Source organism: Cucumis sativus, chromosome 5 (assembly GCF_000004075.3).
Source record: "Cucumis sativus cultivar 9930 chromosome 5, Cucumber_9930_V3, whole genome shotgun sequence".
Lineage (NCBI taxonomy): Eukaryota > Viridiplantae > Streptophyta > Magnoliopsida > Cucurbitales > Cucurbitaceae > Cucumis > Cucumis sativus.
The window spans coordinates 6,138,573-6,156,314 of NC_026659.2; the positions used below are offsets into that span (position 1 = coordinate 6,138,573).

The window sequence follows — 17,742 nt, forward strand, 5'->3', positions numbered from 1 at the left end:
CCTCTCATTAACTGGATAGCAGGTTATTTAAATATTAAATTAAAGAAAAGCCCAAATAGACCGAGAAGAAGTCAAAAAAGAAGCAACATTCACCCAAGAAAAGAGTTACCGTTTGCGAAGCTTCTCCAGTTTCAAATTCTCATACACTGCATGCAAACAATCAAGACTATCTGCCAATAACTGAGAGTAAAATGACTTTTCTGAACTCTGAGTAGTGTCTAGAGTTTTGTAACAAGGCTCCAATTTGTGTGTATCACTTAATGTTTCATGCCATGTCCCATCAATCAAATTGCGCTCCCTAAAATTCTTGTGAAATTTGCTGCTCACAAGAAACTCCCATGATGTGCGTGGCTTCAAATTTGAAAGATCTTTCTGAAGACCATTATACTTATTGCATATTTGCATAATAACACTGCTAAAGGAGTCCCATTCTGTGGTTAAAATAGAGCTGCCCCCTGCTGAACTGTAAGATTCTCCATCTTCCCAAAGAAGACTAAAAAAATGGTTGTAAAGGGAAGTAGTAAGTCCCTCGGCCAACGCTGTAATGCAATCACTGACCAACAAAGACAGAGGACTTCTGCGTAATGAACACCTAAATATCTGGAAAACAGAAATATAGATTTCTAAAGTCACAAAGTCCCCAAAGAAATGGGATAAGGAGATGATAAGAATATGAACGATTGAAAACATAGCAGCCTACCTGACCATTGTTTGTTATTACGTTGATACGCTCCTCAACAGCATCAGTCAATCCAATTATTTTGGACTCGTGGGAAATAGATGCTGTATCAGGAAGCTCTGACATGTGTGTTAACAGTCCTTTGCACAGAGAAGGCAGCGTGTAACGGCACAAGCATTGCTTACCTGACTGCATATTCCCAACATATTTGGTTTGAGCTTCACTTCAATACAAACTTTAACCCACAAAAAAATGAGAAATTCACGAAAAGAAGATAAACTTATTTCATTAATTCAATGAAAAAGTCTTGTTTCCATTTCCAGAGAGAAAGAGATCCACAAAGAGAAAATAGAAAGATGGGATGGGCAAAAGATTATCAGAAGCTAAGATAAATTTGAGGGAAAAAACAATACATGAAAAAGTATTTTACTATTTTCTGTTGCCAGAAAATTTCTTGTTAAGAAAAACAAGTACTTCAATACAAGGATGATCATCTCTCCATTTAGCTTTTATGTAAAACTCACATTATTGTTGACAAAAGGTTTTAAATTTTGAAAAAACAGAATACCAAACCCTTTTTTTAGTTTAAGAAGAAATAATTAGCATTAACAGAATCAAAATTTCAACACGAAGTGATTGCAACATCTAACTCAATCCCCATAAATCTGAGGGAATCACCTACTCATTCATCAACATGAAAGGGGGAACCAGGAGGGAAGACTACTTCTAAACGATTAAAGTGCATTAAAAGGTTCACTATGAGTGAATTTTTTTTTTTTTCAAGATAAGTTCTCATTCCACTTAATCGGCCAAATCACTCTTTCCCTTATTTTGATACCACTGAAGTCCCAAGTTCAAGCCCGAGGATGTGCCTTTTGCAGTTTCTTCTTTGTCCCATAAAAGTCTAACACAGCCCCAGCCCTCCAGACGTTTCTTTCTGTTTCACATCAACAACTCTCCCCTCGTTAATGAGGGAGAGACTAGATATCAATGACTTTAGCTACAGAGAATTCATCTAAATTGGGATAATATTTTCCTCTATTAGTTATCATACTTTATAAAATAATTGGTTGTTTCTTATTTATTTCAAAATATCCTTTTTATTTAAAATAAGTAATTTTGAATTTCATTTTGTGTGTCCCATTTTTTTAAAATTGAACTCTCTAAAAGTATGAGACATTAGCAAATAATATTATATTTTGTACTGAAAATAGCAAATATATAGTGCTATAAGCTATGATTTTTTCATTTAAATTACAGTTAACAAACTAAAACCAAAATATAAATTGGTTTTGTTCTTTATATCAAATATAAATGAAAACCAAAACAAAGAAATATTTTAATTTCTTTTCAGCTATTTTAAGGAAGAAACTATTAGGTAAATAAACAGAAAAGAAAATGTACTTATTATTCTAAGATACATTATCTTTTTTTCATATATATGTAGAAAAGCCAATCAAAAATTACAGTTAACAAACTAATACCAAAATGTCCTAAAAAAACTATTATAAAGAAGGTTAAAATGCCATTTTTGTCCCTATACTTTGGGTTTCAATCCATTTTAGTGTCTGTGGTTTCCATCAATTTTAACATTTAATACTTCAAAGTTAATTTTTATTGAAATTAGTTAAATAATAATAACAATAGTAATGTTCATGCAAGAAAATACATAAAATAATAATAATAATTTCATTAGAAAAATACATTGTTGTATATTTCCAAAACTTATAAAGGGAATGCTAATAGAAATTAAACTTTTTTATGAAAAAGTTCAATATTAAACTAACAATCAGTACAGTTTTAAGATTTTAATATAAGTATACGGACATTTGAAAATACAGAAACTGAAATGGAATAAAATCCAAAGTACATGAAACAAAATGGTATTTTAATCAATAAAGACTAGAAATTAATATCATCATAAATTTATGCATTCATAATTATCTTTACACAAAGTTGTGCCTGAAGTTTTGGATCCAATATATATCATGTGTTTGAAATTATGTTCATAGATACGAATTTAAGCCCCCCTACTTAAAGTTCAAGATCTGCCACTTCGATTCTGTCAATGTCTAAACAATTTAAAATGTGCTCAATACAATGACATTCCTGCCTCTAAAAGCCCACCCAAAAATTTATGATGCTCATCTTAGCTAGAAGAAATTTTCAACATCTCTTGCCTACCCATTTTCCAATAGGCTGTCCTTAGTCTCAAAAAAAAAATGAACATGCGTGGTGGTGGTGATGGTTGATGGCCTTCCTTTCATCAAAGGAAAGAAAAATATGCTTCCACCTTAGCAATGGAGAGATCCTAACCAAAAAGGAAGTCTTGGCACATAAACTTAAAGTTCAAGATCTGCCACTTCGATTCCATCAATGTCTAAACAATTTAAGATGTGCTCACTATTAAATCACCAATTCACCCAAAAGCTTAAGCTAGTGGTTGAAGGAAAATTTAATTATATATCACCAACACTCACTACAATGACATTCCTGCCTCTAACTTACAGCCCACCCAAAAATTTATGATGCTCATCTTAGCTAGAAGAAATTTTCAACATCTCTTGTCTACCCATTTTCTAATAGGCTGTCCTTAGTCTCAAAAAAAAAATGAACATGCGCGGTGGTGGTGATGGTTGATGGCCTTCCTTTCATCAAAGGAAAGAAAAATATGCTTCCACCTTAGCAATGGAGAGATCCTAACCAAAAAGGAAGGCTTGGCACATACAACATAGCATTAGTAGGGATGAAGGAAGAAATTTTCCTAAAAATGTTATTAAGGAAAACATGGTAGATGCAAGTAGAGACAATTAAATAATCGAAAACATTGCTTCAACTAAATAAAAGGAGGTAACAGAAAGGAGAGAGGAGGAGAAAAGGGTCCCATCCATTGAGTATCATAAGCACTAGTAGAACTTACATAGAGAAAAAGAGTACTGTCTGGGGCCAAAGCTATGATGTCTGAATAAGGTAGAAGGCCCACCATAACTCTGAAAAGGGAAGAAACTAGATGAAGCTTATCTTCACATAGTGACAATGCCAATTGTTACAGGAAAAATAAACAAAAAAGAGTAATTACTCTACCTTGGACGTGTTACACGCACAGATGCAGCTGCAACTGCCGATATGCTCCAACTCATGTCAGGTTTAACGTCAAAGAGAATCTCATTATTTATTTCAGCACTTTGAAGCCTTATACAAAACAATTTCTTTTGTTCTTTATGAAGAAAACATATAATAGGAGAAGCATCATCGTCGGTCGCTAAAAAGACCTAGTTAATAATTTGCACAAAAAGTCAACGGAAGAAGGGACAATTTAAAATATATATTATTGAAAGTAAAGACGAAATAACATGGTCTGCGTGGAAACCCGAGTACAAAGGGAAAAACCACGGTATAGATGTTTCTTATCATTTTCTGATAATAATAAAGGTACAAAGGGGAGAATATTTATAGGCAACACGAGCCTCATTAAAGAATAAAAATTAGGGCAAAGTAAATTAGACAACTTCCCTTGGGTCTCAATATGACCTAAGCCCACTATTTCTAACACATATGTATGTATGTACATGGAAAATAGTACCTTACAAGCAGCAGTCTGGGCACCCTTCCCTTGCCATATTCTTTGGAAAGATAAATATTTTGGCAATACACCATCAGGGACTGCATCTGGTAAGCTAGTATTTTCCATTATGTGGTTAGAATTCATGTAATGAGCAACCCATACAGAGTGTTGCATTTTTCCTACACATAAGATGGCAACATAATGGTATACAAAAGCGCAGATATACTGTGAGACTAATAAACCTCTATTATAAATGTGGAAGGAATAAATAAAACATATGAGACTAATAAACCTCTATTATAAGATGCCATTAGAGGAATCTGATCACTTGTCCAAATTGTTCTTTCATCAAATTCTTTCATGATGTTCAGTTTTCCTCTTTCCTCGATGTAAGCTGGCTGCAATGATCAATAAAATTTCTTAAGGAACATTTTTTTGGAACAGGAAACAAGTTCAGTGATATTCAGAAGGTTATATAGTTTGACTTCTTTTAGGAGTTGGCAAAAAATTGCAAACTAGTAACCTACAGTAATAGCGTAGATACCAAAAAGTACCCACGTTGAGAGCTTACACAAAGAAAACCAGTATGATTACGAGTCTTACTAGGAAACACACTGAGAAGGAGCTTACAATTTAGTAACATCTATCCTTCCCTAGTTTCCTTTCACTCCAAAAAAAAAAAAGAAAAGAAACTTCCTTTAGAAAATCTTGCTCTCGAAACCAAAGCACTGAAATGATTGTTTTAATGGCACTAATCCAGCCCTCTTGAATGCAGGAGATATTTTCCTTAATGTCTTTCTTAGTACTTTTTCCTCTTTAATAAAAATCAATTGCATTTTGATTTTCCATTCATCTTCAAAAAAATTCTTTTCTGTTAAAATTTACTTTTCCAATGACTGACCTCCACCCCCTAATGCGACCCTTCAAATTTTTCAGTTTCCACAAAATTTTGAAGTAGAACTTTAGTGCTCTATTAGCCACCTATCCTTATCACTTGCACCAATTTCTTAATTTATAGCCACGTGTTGAAAAATTGAATCTCATAACAAGAAGAACACTCATTTGACACTAAGATATTATTCAAGCAAGAAGTTGGTTCACCATGCATGTTTGACCAAGTAAATTTCCCAAGAGCAAAAGAAATTTTTAAACGGCCTGAGACTTCTAAGAAAATTTTGAATTATGATGAAAAAATTACAAAATTGAATAGAGATCAAAAAATATCACCAAATGATAGAAGAAACCCCTAATAATATAGAAATTACTCGAAGGAAAAAAGGATGGCTATTGTATGAGACCTGTGGTGATTCTAAAGGATCCTTCAGAATCAGATGTGTGGATATAGAACTTGCGTCACCTTTGAAAACATGATCAAATGTACTAGAAAAAGAAGCATTGCTTTGTGGACTATGTCCAGTCTCTCTTCGAGCACGAGCTATATCACGTATCCCTAACAATGGGCTTGAGGATAAAAATGGAACATGAACAGGTGAATTTGTTTCGACTGCTTGTTCCATCAATAAACCAAATGGAAACGACCATATTGATGTGATGGTACGAGAAATAGGAATTGTTACAACTTCACCTGTCAAAAAAAGAAAATAGCATCTCATTTTCATTGGCCTGGAGAATTCACTAAGTAACGTTAGAGAATGAAGGAAACCAATCAAATAAAAAAGAATGATAGTTTCCCAATTTATAACTTACTATAATGGAACATGGTGCCCATTATATAGGGACTGGACTGCCTACCATGCAGAAGGTTAATTTTTTTTCTTATAACGGGCATACAATTTTAGAACTGTTTTTTTTTTTTTTCCTTCTTTTTCTAGGATTTAACTCTATGCTTGCTACATCAGTAGTACAATTCAAGATATAAGAACCCGTGAGATAAGATATAAGAAAAAATGCTCCAGGATACATAAAAAAACTTAAGCAATATTCATGTATCGTATTGGGATGCCTCTTGGTCTTTTCACCTGACGTGTTGTAGATTGTTAAAGAAGCAGTTTGTAGGACACAAAGAAGAGCTTCAGTCAAATCCCCCAAACGACACCAGCAAACCTAATATTTTGAGCTAAAAATTAGAGAAGTGGTGTGAAGAAAATTAAGCATGTATAAGAAGAAACAATTCAGACAACTAGGAAATTTCGATTAGATGATCGCCTCAAAATTATGCTACACCAAAAGAAAACGTGTGACAATGTCATCAGTTCCTATAACTTAGAAACATGTTTAAGAATCAGCACAGAATGCTGAACATGTTGGCTTACAGTACAACCATGAAGGTTAAGGCCCTTTCCGTTGAGTCATTGTCTCATAAGAACTGATCCCACAGCAGGCAGGAAAATGAGAGAGAAGATGAAGGGGAAGAAAGAGGGAAGAAACTCAGTGCACCAGAAATGAAAATCTGATCCCGTTCAAAATTGTATATTGAGAAACGGAATCAAGGCGACAAATTATGTTAGAAACATCCAAGAATTGCAAATTTGAGAAGGAATAAAATCAATGCCCCGATAGAAATGCTCGTATTAGATTTCAAGAGTAGGGAGAAACAGAAAACCAAAAGAAAAATAACAAAAAGAATTACCTTGATAATTGGCGATGGTAAAGTAAACCTCTTAAACACTCTCGCACCAGTAGACCAAATGATTCTGCCAACCAAAAATAAAGAAACAACAACCCACGAAGCAGAACCTCAAGAAAAGTCAGCTAGTTAAACAAATACCATTCACAAAAGCAAGGCATTTCAATACCAGTTAACTAATTAATTATTGTTCCAAACAAATTGAGTATTCTACATTTCCAATGCAATACGCCAGGAGCTAAACTGGGAATTAGAAGTAAAATTTACCGGTTTCCTCTAATAAAAAGCTCGTGATCACTTTGGTTGCTGGTGGAAAGGCAGGAAGCAATGGTACCGTCAGTTTCATCGCGCTCCCGAGCAATCTCTGGATCAAAAAGGAAGTAATCGTAGTGGTGAGGAACGGTGTGGGCGGGCTTTCCATCAAGAGCTTCCGCGATGAGTCCAAATGGTTTGAAGTTGCCGAGCACCGTCAGCTGGCGAACGCCCGGCGACATTTCGTTGTGGAGCTTCGGTTGAAAGCAACAATGGCCGCTCAGAGTGAAGTGTTGTCTTCTCTCCCGCGCACTTTTTTCTGTAGGAAAAATGGCTTTCGTTTCCCTAATTCTTCTTTTAAAAAAAAATTAAAACTTTTTTAGTTTAATTTTAATTTGTATATATTCATTTTCAAAATCTATTTTGCTCTTACCCATTATAAACATAATACCTATAAAAACTAGATTCAAAATATTAATATATATATATATATGAACTAGCAAATTGTTGAGTCGAACTTCATTATTGATAGGTTATTTTTAAAATTGTACTATCGTTGATTGACTTTAAAGTTTAAAAAAATATCGGTCTATCACATAAATTATAATAATTTATTAGTGATACGATCGACTTTGTAAATTTACAATTTTCTTAAATGTTATTGAGATCAAAATATGGTTTTATTAGTGTGCCTCCAGAGATTCTCTACTTTTTAAAGTAACTTCCACTTAATAATGGAAGATATATATCATGTAAGAACATTATTCAAGCTAGATTGATCTAAGCAACCAAAAACATATCCATTTTCTCCATTGTAGCATGAAAAATAATAGTTCAAAAAATTAAAACATCTTACATTCTACATTCAAGCATCCAAATTAGCATAGAGAGACTAGGAACTAAAGGAAAGATTCATGAATTTGGGTTGAAGAAATCACATCTATGTCACATCATACAAAAACATACAAATTTATTTACATGTGCTTTAGGCGAAGGGAAAGACGTTGAAAAATCGTAGAGTTTCATCACTAGCATCTATTACAATGGTTTGCTAGGGAAAAGAAACATGATCATAAAACAAGTAAAAAAAATAACTAATTGGTATCTCTTTTGCCAGCTCTAAGAGAACATAAATTAAGTTTAGATTGGAAAATAGCATAATATGATCATAGTCCCCAGGGGAAAAAAGCCAACAAACCTTAGACATAGTTGGATAACTTCAAACTGTTATTTGGTTTTGGGAGAATCCATCATTACTGGCAAGTTCATTAACATTCTTTAACCATGTCAAATTGCACATCTGCCACATTAAGACAAAGATACAGTTTATGTCAACTTTGACACTAAAGTATGTATGGCCACCGAAAAAACTATTACATTCCCTATATAACAAATATTTCAAGTATATTCTAAAACTTACCGTTTCTTATGTATATCTGCAATTCATAATAACATTCAAATTCTCAAACTTACATTCAAATTCAAATATATAATTTAGTATGTCAAAACAAGGACTAAAATGGATGCAAAATACTATAAAATTTAGAATTCCTTTGAAAACAAGTTTCAAACCATGTTCCTCAAGATCAGGTATATGTGTCTTTCCATTTGATACTTATACTTCTAAATGTTATTAAATGAGCAATAATACTTCACCCAACATTTATTCTTCAACGCTCTCAGTTAGAATTAGCCCGAGATCACCCCGAGAAACCTAAAAAAACTCATCTGTCTCCAACCTCGGTCGAACACAGCTTAAGATAACCTCCATAACCCTTTGATATCCCTCCTTGCTTTAAATCTCGACCAGACTCGATCCTTAGTTAGCTCGATTTCCATCTAAAAAACCACTTTGTCCTTTAACTTGGTTGAGAAAGCTTTAAGATATGCCCCAGGATCCATCTTCTTAAGCTTTTTTAGCATCGATCTCGACTAGTCATCACTGAGATTAGCCTCGAGATTACATGATTTGGCTCGAGAACTCTCAAAACTATCTGGGATTTCCCTACTCATAACTTCATTATGTCTTCCCTTCTCAATCTTTCAATCTCTCCATTAACTTCTCTTTCCTTTGGTCAATTTTCTTATAAGTTCTAAGGGTCCTTAGAGTTTAGGGCTTTACATTTAGAGATTATAAAAAGTTTTACACAAAGATATACTCAAGGAGAAGTGTAGCCACACCTCAACCTAAGGTCCCTTTGGAAAATCATGTTATAAATATCCAAATCACACACCAATGTAGACTTGGAATAACTTTTCATTATTTATTCAACCATTCTTTCTGTCATTCATTTCTTCATTCCCGTAAAAAGTTGATTGATATGCTTTTAACTATTTAGTACTTTTACATAATAAAAGATGGTCTATTTGCAATTTAGCTAAGAACTAAAGTCTCAAACATATTGACCTAAACTGATGCAATTCAGCTTGAGATTTTTTTTTTTTTTTTTGCAAAAGATTGTCAACCATAAAATCTTTTAGTTTTATGTCAAGGAACACCCAGTGCCAAAACCACACACCCAGTTAGTATAACGTTTTAGTGGAGCTACTAGGAAAAGAAGAAAGAAAGAAGCTAGAAAAAGAAAGAAGCATTCAATCACAAAAGGCAAGAAAGAAGCATTCAATCACAAAAGGCAAGAAAGAAGCATTCAATCACAAAAGGCATAGGAAAAGTTTGGGATTTATGTCATAAAACTTGTAGATTGAAAATATAATTCATTGGTCGTTATTAATAAAAGTGTTATTTTTATAATTTCAATAAATGTTATTGATTATATTATTAGTTTTGTCTTATTAACCCACATCCAACAAACTAACATCCTAACTTGTTTGATGAATCTTGAATAGTATGTAAAGTCATACAGGGATCAACGTTCAAAATCAACTTAAAGGGTGTATAGTATATGGATAAGGTTGTGTACCTTATCTTGGTAACACTATAGATACGACTCACTTTGTATTTAATACAAACGCAATGATCCAACGTATTCATGTAGTTGACATGTGAGTGAGAGTATCATATGCAATGAGTTTGCATAAGATTGGACTGCAAAATAGTAACCACTAGATGTAACTCTGTTAACTAGTTAGGTTTCTATTTCATTAGGATGACCTAAGTAACTTAGTCTTAATTCTGAGTGTATTATGAACTCATGTTCGCGAGAGATTATCCTTTGATTTGTATGGGTAAGAACGATCAAATTGTCGACTCAATAAGCTTATCATTTTGGGGACAAGACCGAGTGGAAAGCTGGAAACATAATTACACAAGATGAAATTCACCCATTCTCTACTTTAGGATAAGTAGATGAGTGTTCCCTTAAATGGTGTCTCCAAAATTTGAACAAAGTGTTCTACCTTATCCATGACATGAGAGAGGTTTTTGTTTATTGGTAGGACCATAAATAGGTTGTTCATTAAAGAAGCACCGATATTTAAGGATTAAAGGTAACCTTGGGGTAAAACGGTAATTTGATCCAACTGGTGTTACGAACATTCGTGAATGACTGACTTACTGTTATTGTCTATATCCGTGGACACATAAATATATCTACAGTGAGAAGAGTTCAGTTGTAAATCTTTAGTGGAGTGTACACACAGTTAACAAATATTGATTAATGTGGTTAATGAGTTTAATCGATTAATCTCAAATCGTTGTAACTTTTGATTTGTAGATCCATTAGGTTCCCTTACTAGCTCGTAAATGGTAATAAGATTTATTTATATTGATTGTAATTTGAAATATTTAAATTTACTTTGGGAATTAGTATAATGTATAATGATACATTATAATATAAAGTTTATCAAACTTTATTGTATAAATTTAATTTTGGATATGGTTCAAAATTAATTTAGAAGAGATAAAATCAAATATTAATTTAACATGAATTGGATTCATATTAAAGTTATTGGTTATCATACAAATTTATATTTGAATATGATTCAAATTTAACTTAACTGATATTTAATTTAGTTATTAATCATGTAGATACCGTATTTTGTCCTATATTTATTTATTATAAAAGAAAAAAGAAAAAGAAAAAGAAATTAAATTTGAATTTAAATTTGAATTTGAATTTGAATTTGAATCTTAAATTTATATTTTAAAAAAAACAATAATAATAATAATAAATACATTTAAAAATAAATAATAAAAATAAAACTAAAAGGTTTGATTTCCTTCCTATTTTTTCTCAACCATCCCTTTTTCTTCGTCATCACCCTCCCACTTTCTCCCACTCTATCACTTTCTCCCACTCTCCCACTCTCCCACTTTCTTCCTATTTCTCTGTAATCTGCACTCCATCTCGTGATCTAAAAAAAAACAATGGAGCTTGCCCTATAAAAAGGAAAGAGGAAAAAGAAAGGAGGGGGATCTTTTTTTTATTATTAGAGGATTTAGAAAGAGGGGAAGAGTGAAAGAAGATCAAAAAGGAATAACCTTTGGCATTGAAGGGCAGACCTGCTGGTAAGTTTTTTTTTCTTTTTCCTCTTTTTATTAATATTCTTGTTTAATGATTTTTTTTTTCTTCTTGTTTGATATACTGCTTTTAATTATGAACTATCGTGTTCATCATTTTACCATCATTTAACATGTTAATTTTATTATTTGTATCTTTCTTAATACTGAGCATTCTACCTTCCATTCTATATTAAATTTTTTATTTTTTATTTTTAAATATTGAACATTTGTTAATTTCTTTTTAATTGTTGGGTATCCATTCTGTGTATCCATTCTGTGTTAATTTTTAAATATTGAGCATTCTGTTATGTGTTAATTTCTTTTTAATTGTTGGGTATCCATTCTGTATATCTATTCTATGTGTTAATTTTCTTTTATTATTGGGCATCCATTCTGTGTTAATTTTCTTTTATTACTTGGCATCTATTCTGTGTTAATTTCTTTTTAATTAATTAGCATCATATATTTGTATTTGGATACTCATTCTTCATTGGCACCCATTTTATAGTTAATTACTTATATCCATATGGCATGCCTTAATAATTATGCATAATTAATCAATTAGCCTTTTGTATTTGGTAATACTCATTCTTCATTGGCATCCATTTTACAGTTTTTGTTAATTACTTTATCCATGTATCCATATGGCATACTCTGTTAATAATTACTGTTATCCATATATTATCCATGTTAATAATTATGCATGATATAATTAAATTTTGGCAACAACCATTTTTCATTTGGCCTATTAATTAATTAGCAACTTGTATGTGACATTTTCATTCCCTCATTCTAATTATTTGCATGATGTATTAATTAATCAGTATGCATATGTGGCTATAATTATTTGATATTTATTTTGGTGTGATTATTTATTCGCAATATTATATTTTGGTGTGATTATTTATTCGCAATATTATTTATTTGCATATTGGGTCAAACCTACTTTAGCATTCAACTGTTAATTATTATTTGATATTCATTTGGCCTCGTTTAATTATGCATTAATCAATTATTTTGCATCCTGCATTAATCAATTATTTTGCCATTAATCAATTATTTTGCATCCTGCATTAATCAATTATTTTGCATCATTTTGAATTAATTAATTATGTTGCATGTGTTGTATTAATTAATTATCTTGCATCCTACATTAATATCTTTTACATTTTGCATATATTATCAATGTATTTATTTTATCTCAGCATATTACACCTAAGCATTTTTCAAATTTCATAATGTTTTGCCTTTGTTATTATTCTTTTTTTATTTAAATATAATAATGTAAATTGGAGAAAAAGTATTGTTTTTTTATGGATTTTATAATTTAAAATCCATAAATACATGAAATTTTTCCGTTTGAAATTTAATTAATAGATTGTTTTTTTAAATTAACACATTTCATATTTTAAATGAAACTGAGTAGTATTTTCTATGAATTTATTAATTCTAGATATATGAAATTTTTCATTAAACACCTATGATAGAGATTAAAATATCAAGTGTTGGTATCTTAATATTCTTAAGGTGAATAAAAATATTTTAAAACAAAAATAAACTTAATTTTTCTAATGGCTCCTATGCCACTCATAATCATCAATTCATGCTTAGGTTTTACTTTCTTCGATATGAATTGATAAACATGGGACATTTAAACAAAACCTAAATAAAAATTTTATTTTGTGAACCTCTATAATTTAATTTAAAAGATAAAATTGGGTAACCATTTTTTGGGTGTTGTAGGGTGCTAACACCTTCCCTACACACAACTGACTCCCGAACTTAAATCTCTGAATGTACGTAGACCATTTTTTTTTTTTGGGTGACCAATCACACCCTAATATGGTTGGTGGCGACTCCAAAATTATTTTATTAAAATAAAATAAACGGGGAGGTCGGCCGCTCCGCGTAGCGATCACGTCGCGACAAATCAATTAGAGAATTAGTTAATAATTTAGTTTAATATTAATTAAATTAAATTAATATAAAACTATAAAACATTAGAGAGATATTCATTAGATAAGATTTAATTAATTATTAAATAATTGATTAATAATTTATTTATTTATTTATTTGAAAATTTTATTAATTTAATATTTTTTAAATTAACAGAATCTCATGATTCTCTCCTACTTTATTTCCTACTCAATAAAGGAAAAAGAATTATAAATATGCAGAAGAAAATCAATTTTTCTAAACCAAAATACAACTAATAATTTTGTTTTTCTACAAACGAGCTTCTCTAGAGATCTCTAAACTTTTTTTCATTCCAATTGGTTCTCACAAACCACTCTCATTCCAGATGATATGAAGGTCTTCGACGGGTGGTATCCCAATTTGGAGATTTATTTTGTAGATTCGGAGACGTCAAACAGGTAAGTTTTTCTTTCTCTAATATCTAATTAGAAAACATGCTTAGTGTTTTTATATTATTTTGCCAATGTACTGGTATTTTGAGATTTTCAAATTAAATTGATGAATGATTCGGTAAATTCTTCGGTTGCCAAGGGCTTTTTTCCCTTCAAAAGTAAGTATATAATGATTATAAAAATGCACCTAAATCACCAAATACAAGCACTCAAATCTGCCCACATAAAGGACTGCCATTTAGTTCTATGTGCTCTCTATCAGTCCTTCCATAACATGTTTTCTTGTAAACCCTCTAACTCGTATTCATTTTCAAAGACGAATTTGATAATTAAGTACCGTCAAAATGACACAATTTTCACAAAGAACAATTTTTTAGCGTAGACACCTCTAAGTTCAATCTGAAACCCAGTACATAAGAACTAATAAGAACCCAAAAATAAACGTGTCCCGGTGGCAGAAGGAGCGATGATGACAGAGGAATAGGAGCAGCGACAGAGGGTTGGTGTGCGTTGAGAGGGGAGATAGTCAATGAAGAGTAAAAAATTTAGGATTTGTAAGCAAATGAGATTTGAAACGGTAAGGACACTTTTGTAGGAAAACTCCTGACGTTGTAAATATAAGCGACGAAAGTTCTCGACTAACTTCTAACGTCTATTAACTTCATCATGAGTTAGTCGAGAATTTCCAACGCTTATATTTATGGTGTTGGGATTTCTCATAGGAAAAATATTTTTCCTTAATTACCTTCTAACGACTACTTACGTCGTCGGGAATTATGCACGAACTAACCCCTGATGTTATTGTAAGGCATCGAGGGTTATGGCTTACTCCTGACACTTGGTATTGTGTGTTAGAGGATACCATTTCTGCCAACGCCCTATCTTTCGTCGGTTGTTTTGTGCGTCGAAAAATTGCTTTTTTTCTTATAGTGTAACATCCTTTGATTTGAGGTATACATGTTGTGTTGTCTTCTATAGCAGCATTGAAGAATTCTGTTAGAAAACAAGTCAAATGTTCCACAAATATGCTAAATCATTGATCTTAGCCATACGAATTCTCAACTTGCCTCATGCATTACATAAATTTTACCATGAAGAGGTGGCTGCTATGATCTGTTTCACTAATTGACATGATATAACAGTTCATCCACATGTGAATATATAACCTGCTTGAGATCTAGTTTTGTGTAGATTAGATAAATATGTAGAATATGCAAAACAAACTAAGTCAAAATTTGATTTATTTGAATAAAATAAACTCATATCAATTGTTTCTAAGAGATAATGAAGTATCTACTTAATTCAATGTCTTTTTGTTAAAGAAGAATTATATCTAGATAATAAATTTAGTGAAAATGCAAAATATGGTCTTATATTATTAGCAAGATACATGAATGTAACAATTGCACTAAGATATGATACTTATGGATATAAAAGTTTTTTACTATCTATCATCTTAAGGTCAAAATATATCATTTTTTACATTTAGTGAACAAACTTGCATTGGGATGTTTAATAGATGTGCTTTGTCCATATAAATGCTTAATTTGCAAGTCAACAAAAAAAAAATTATATTTCCAAGATCTTTTATTGTAAATTATTTTTTAAGATATTCTATTGCTTTTGAAAACTCTTCAAGAGTTTTCATTATATTTAAATCGTCAACATATACAGTTGTAATAACAAACCTTGATTATAATTTCTTTATAAAAACACATGAAAATATTGGATTATTTTGATATCCTTCTTTTTCAACAAATATCCACTCATTTGATTATACCACATTCATCCTGATTGTAAATCCATTAGTGATCTATGTAGCTTTATTGAATATAGTTTCCAGAAACTTGATTTATATGTTTTAGGTATTTTAAATTCTTCTAAGACTTTCATATAAATATCATTACCAAAAGATCTATATAAATATAGTGCAACTAAATCCATAAGATGTATGTCCAGATTTTCATACACAATAAAGTCAATTAAAAATCTTAATGTGATTGCATTCACCAATGGAGAATAGGTCTCACGTAATCAATATCGGGTCTTTGTGAAAAATCATGTGCAAAATGTCTTCCTTTATCTCTTGTGATCATATCTTCATTTTTTTTTTTCTCACAAATACCCAGTTATATCCTACAAGTTTGACATTTTCTGGTGTTTGGACGACTAGTAAAAAAACTCGATGTTTTAAAAGTGAGTTTAATTCTACCTCAATTGCTTCTTTCCACAAAAATCAATTTTTTTTCTATCGACATTTCAACAGATTTTGGTATTGGATCCTCATTTTTGAGATATAACATCATGGGCAATATTATATGTAAAGATGTTGTCAACTACTACATTAGTTCGGCTCCATTTTTTTCCTGCCATTATTATTCTCAGTTGTTTTATCTACTTCGATATTTTTGTCCTAAGTCAAAATTTAATCTTCTTTGGGAACAATTGTATCCTTAATTGAGTTATTGACTCCCTTTCATTTCAGAGATTTTTTTAATCTTTGGAACTCACTAGTCTATTATTGTTTTTTCACAAATTCGAGATTTGCCCTTTGTTGCTTTTTTAATATTTTGGGACCATTTTGTTCACTTCACATATTTTTCTTCTTATTTGCAATTTATTCTTCTCCTCTTCATATTCTTACTTCTTCTTCTTTTCGATTTCTTCATTTTCTTTTCCAAAATTTCTTCGTTCTCCTTCATCTCTCATCTTCTTTTTTTTCTTCTTGGTACAAGATTGAAATGATACAAATATCTAAATAATCAGTTGTTTATTCCAAATAGACCAAGATAGACTATTATCACTAATAAATCGTGTAAATTTGGTACAAGATCATTTAGATTGGTTATAAAGGTTCAAGATTGTTTAGACTATGTAAAAGGGTACAAGATCGTTTATACTGTGTATAAGATCATTTAGACTGTGTATAGGATGATTTAGACTGAGTACAAAATCATTTTTAATCGTTTATTCATGTATGTGTGATCAAGCGGTATTTTTGTTATTTCATGTTATGAGCTTGTGAGCTGTTTCTTTTTTTTTTTCAAAATTGTTGTATACATTGTAACATTTTCGCACTTTGTTTTATTTTTTAAAAAAGAAAACTCTTCCATACAAATTTATGTTATGTTTTATTTTTTAGAACACTTATAATCCACATGGTTAAAAATCTTTAAAACATAAATTTTTTTAACTAAGAATATATTCTTTTAGTTATTTTCAAATGTAAATATTTGACATGAACTTTAACAATAATAAAAGAGATGAAAGATATATACATATATACCTATATAATTTCATTACTTTTAGGGACAATCAAATAAAATTATGTATATAATAACAACAATTTTAAAAAATTACAAATATAACAAAAAAAAATCTACAAATTTATACTATTTGAGTATATGGCATAGACTTCAAAAACTTGATTTAAATTTTGCTACATACATACATTTTTTTACATTATACTATATTTATAAATATTCCAAGTCTACCTATTATGTTTACCAGGGTGGCATTTGAAATTTATTTGAAAAACTAGAAAATATAAATTATGGATGATAATTTTTTGTTCTTTATTCATGGAAAATAATTAGAAAAAGAGAATGTTTCAACGGATGAGGTCTATGATAATGACTCATTGTATTATCAAATATTTGAACTTTAATTTATTCGTAATACTACTTTATAGCTTTTTATATTTATTATTATTATTTTAGATATTTAGAATTTTTTGTTTAGTGACACACAAGGCAGTACACATGCATCGAATCCATTGTATAATTTAACAAGAAAGGTTTAAGATAACTACCACACAAAACAGTTTGC

General features: G+C 30.8%; 1 protein-coding gene across 2 annotated transcripts in view; it reads right to left on the reverse strand.

The window, feature by feature from the left end:
- LOC101222904 (anaphase-promoting complex subunit 1) overlaps positions 1-7,417 on the reverse strand; it is a 30,988-nt gene extending 23,571 nt beyond the window's left edge. Inside the window, exons 1-10 of one of the 2 annotated variants that reach the window (XM_011656698.2) lie at positions 7,099-7,414; positions 6,835-6,898; positions 6,224-6,308; positions 5,543-5,829; positions 4,537-4,642; positions 4,263-4,423; positions 3,764-3,951; positions 3,600-3,669; positions 701-868; positions 110-600 (exon numbers count right to left, since the gene is read on the reverse strand). In XM_011656698.2, the coding sequence (XP_011655000.1) occupies positions 110-600; positions 701-868; positions 3,600-3,669; positions 3,764-3,951; positions 4,263-4,423; positions 4,537-4,642; positions 5,543-5,829; positions 6,224-6,308; positions 6,835-6,898; positions 7,099-7,325 (1,847 nt within the window). In that variant the 5' untranslated portion in view covers positions 7,326-7,414. Of the gene's footprint in view, positions 1-109; positions 601-700; positions 869-3,599; positions 3,670-3,763; positions 3,952-4,262; positions 4,424-4,536; positions 4,643-5,542; positions 5,830-6,223; positions 6,309-6,834; positions 6,899-7,098 lie in introns of both variants that reach the window. The other variant, XM_031885337.1, reaches the window with a different exon arrangement.
- Positions 7,418-17,742: the final 10,325 nt, after the last annotated feature.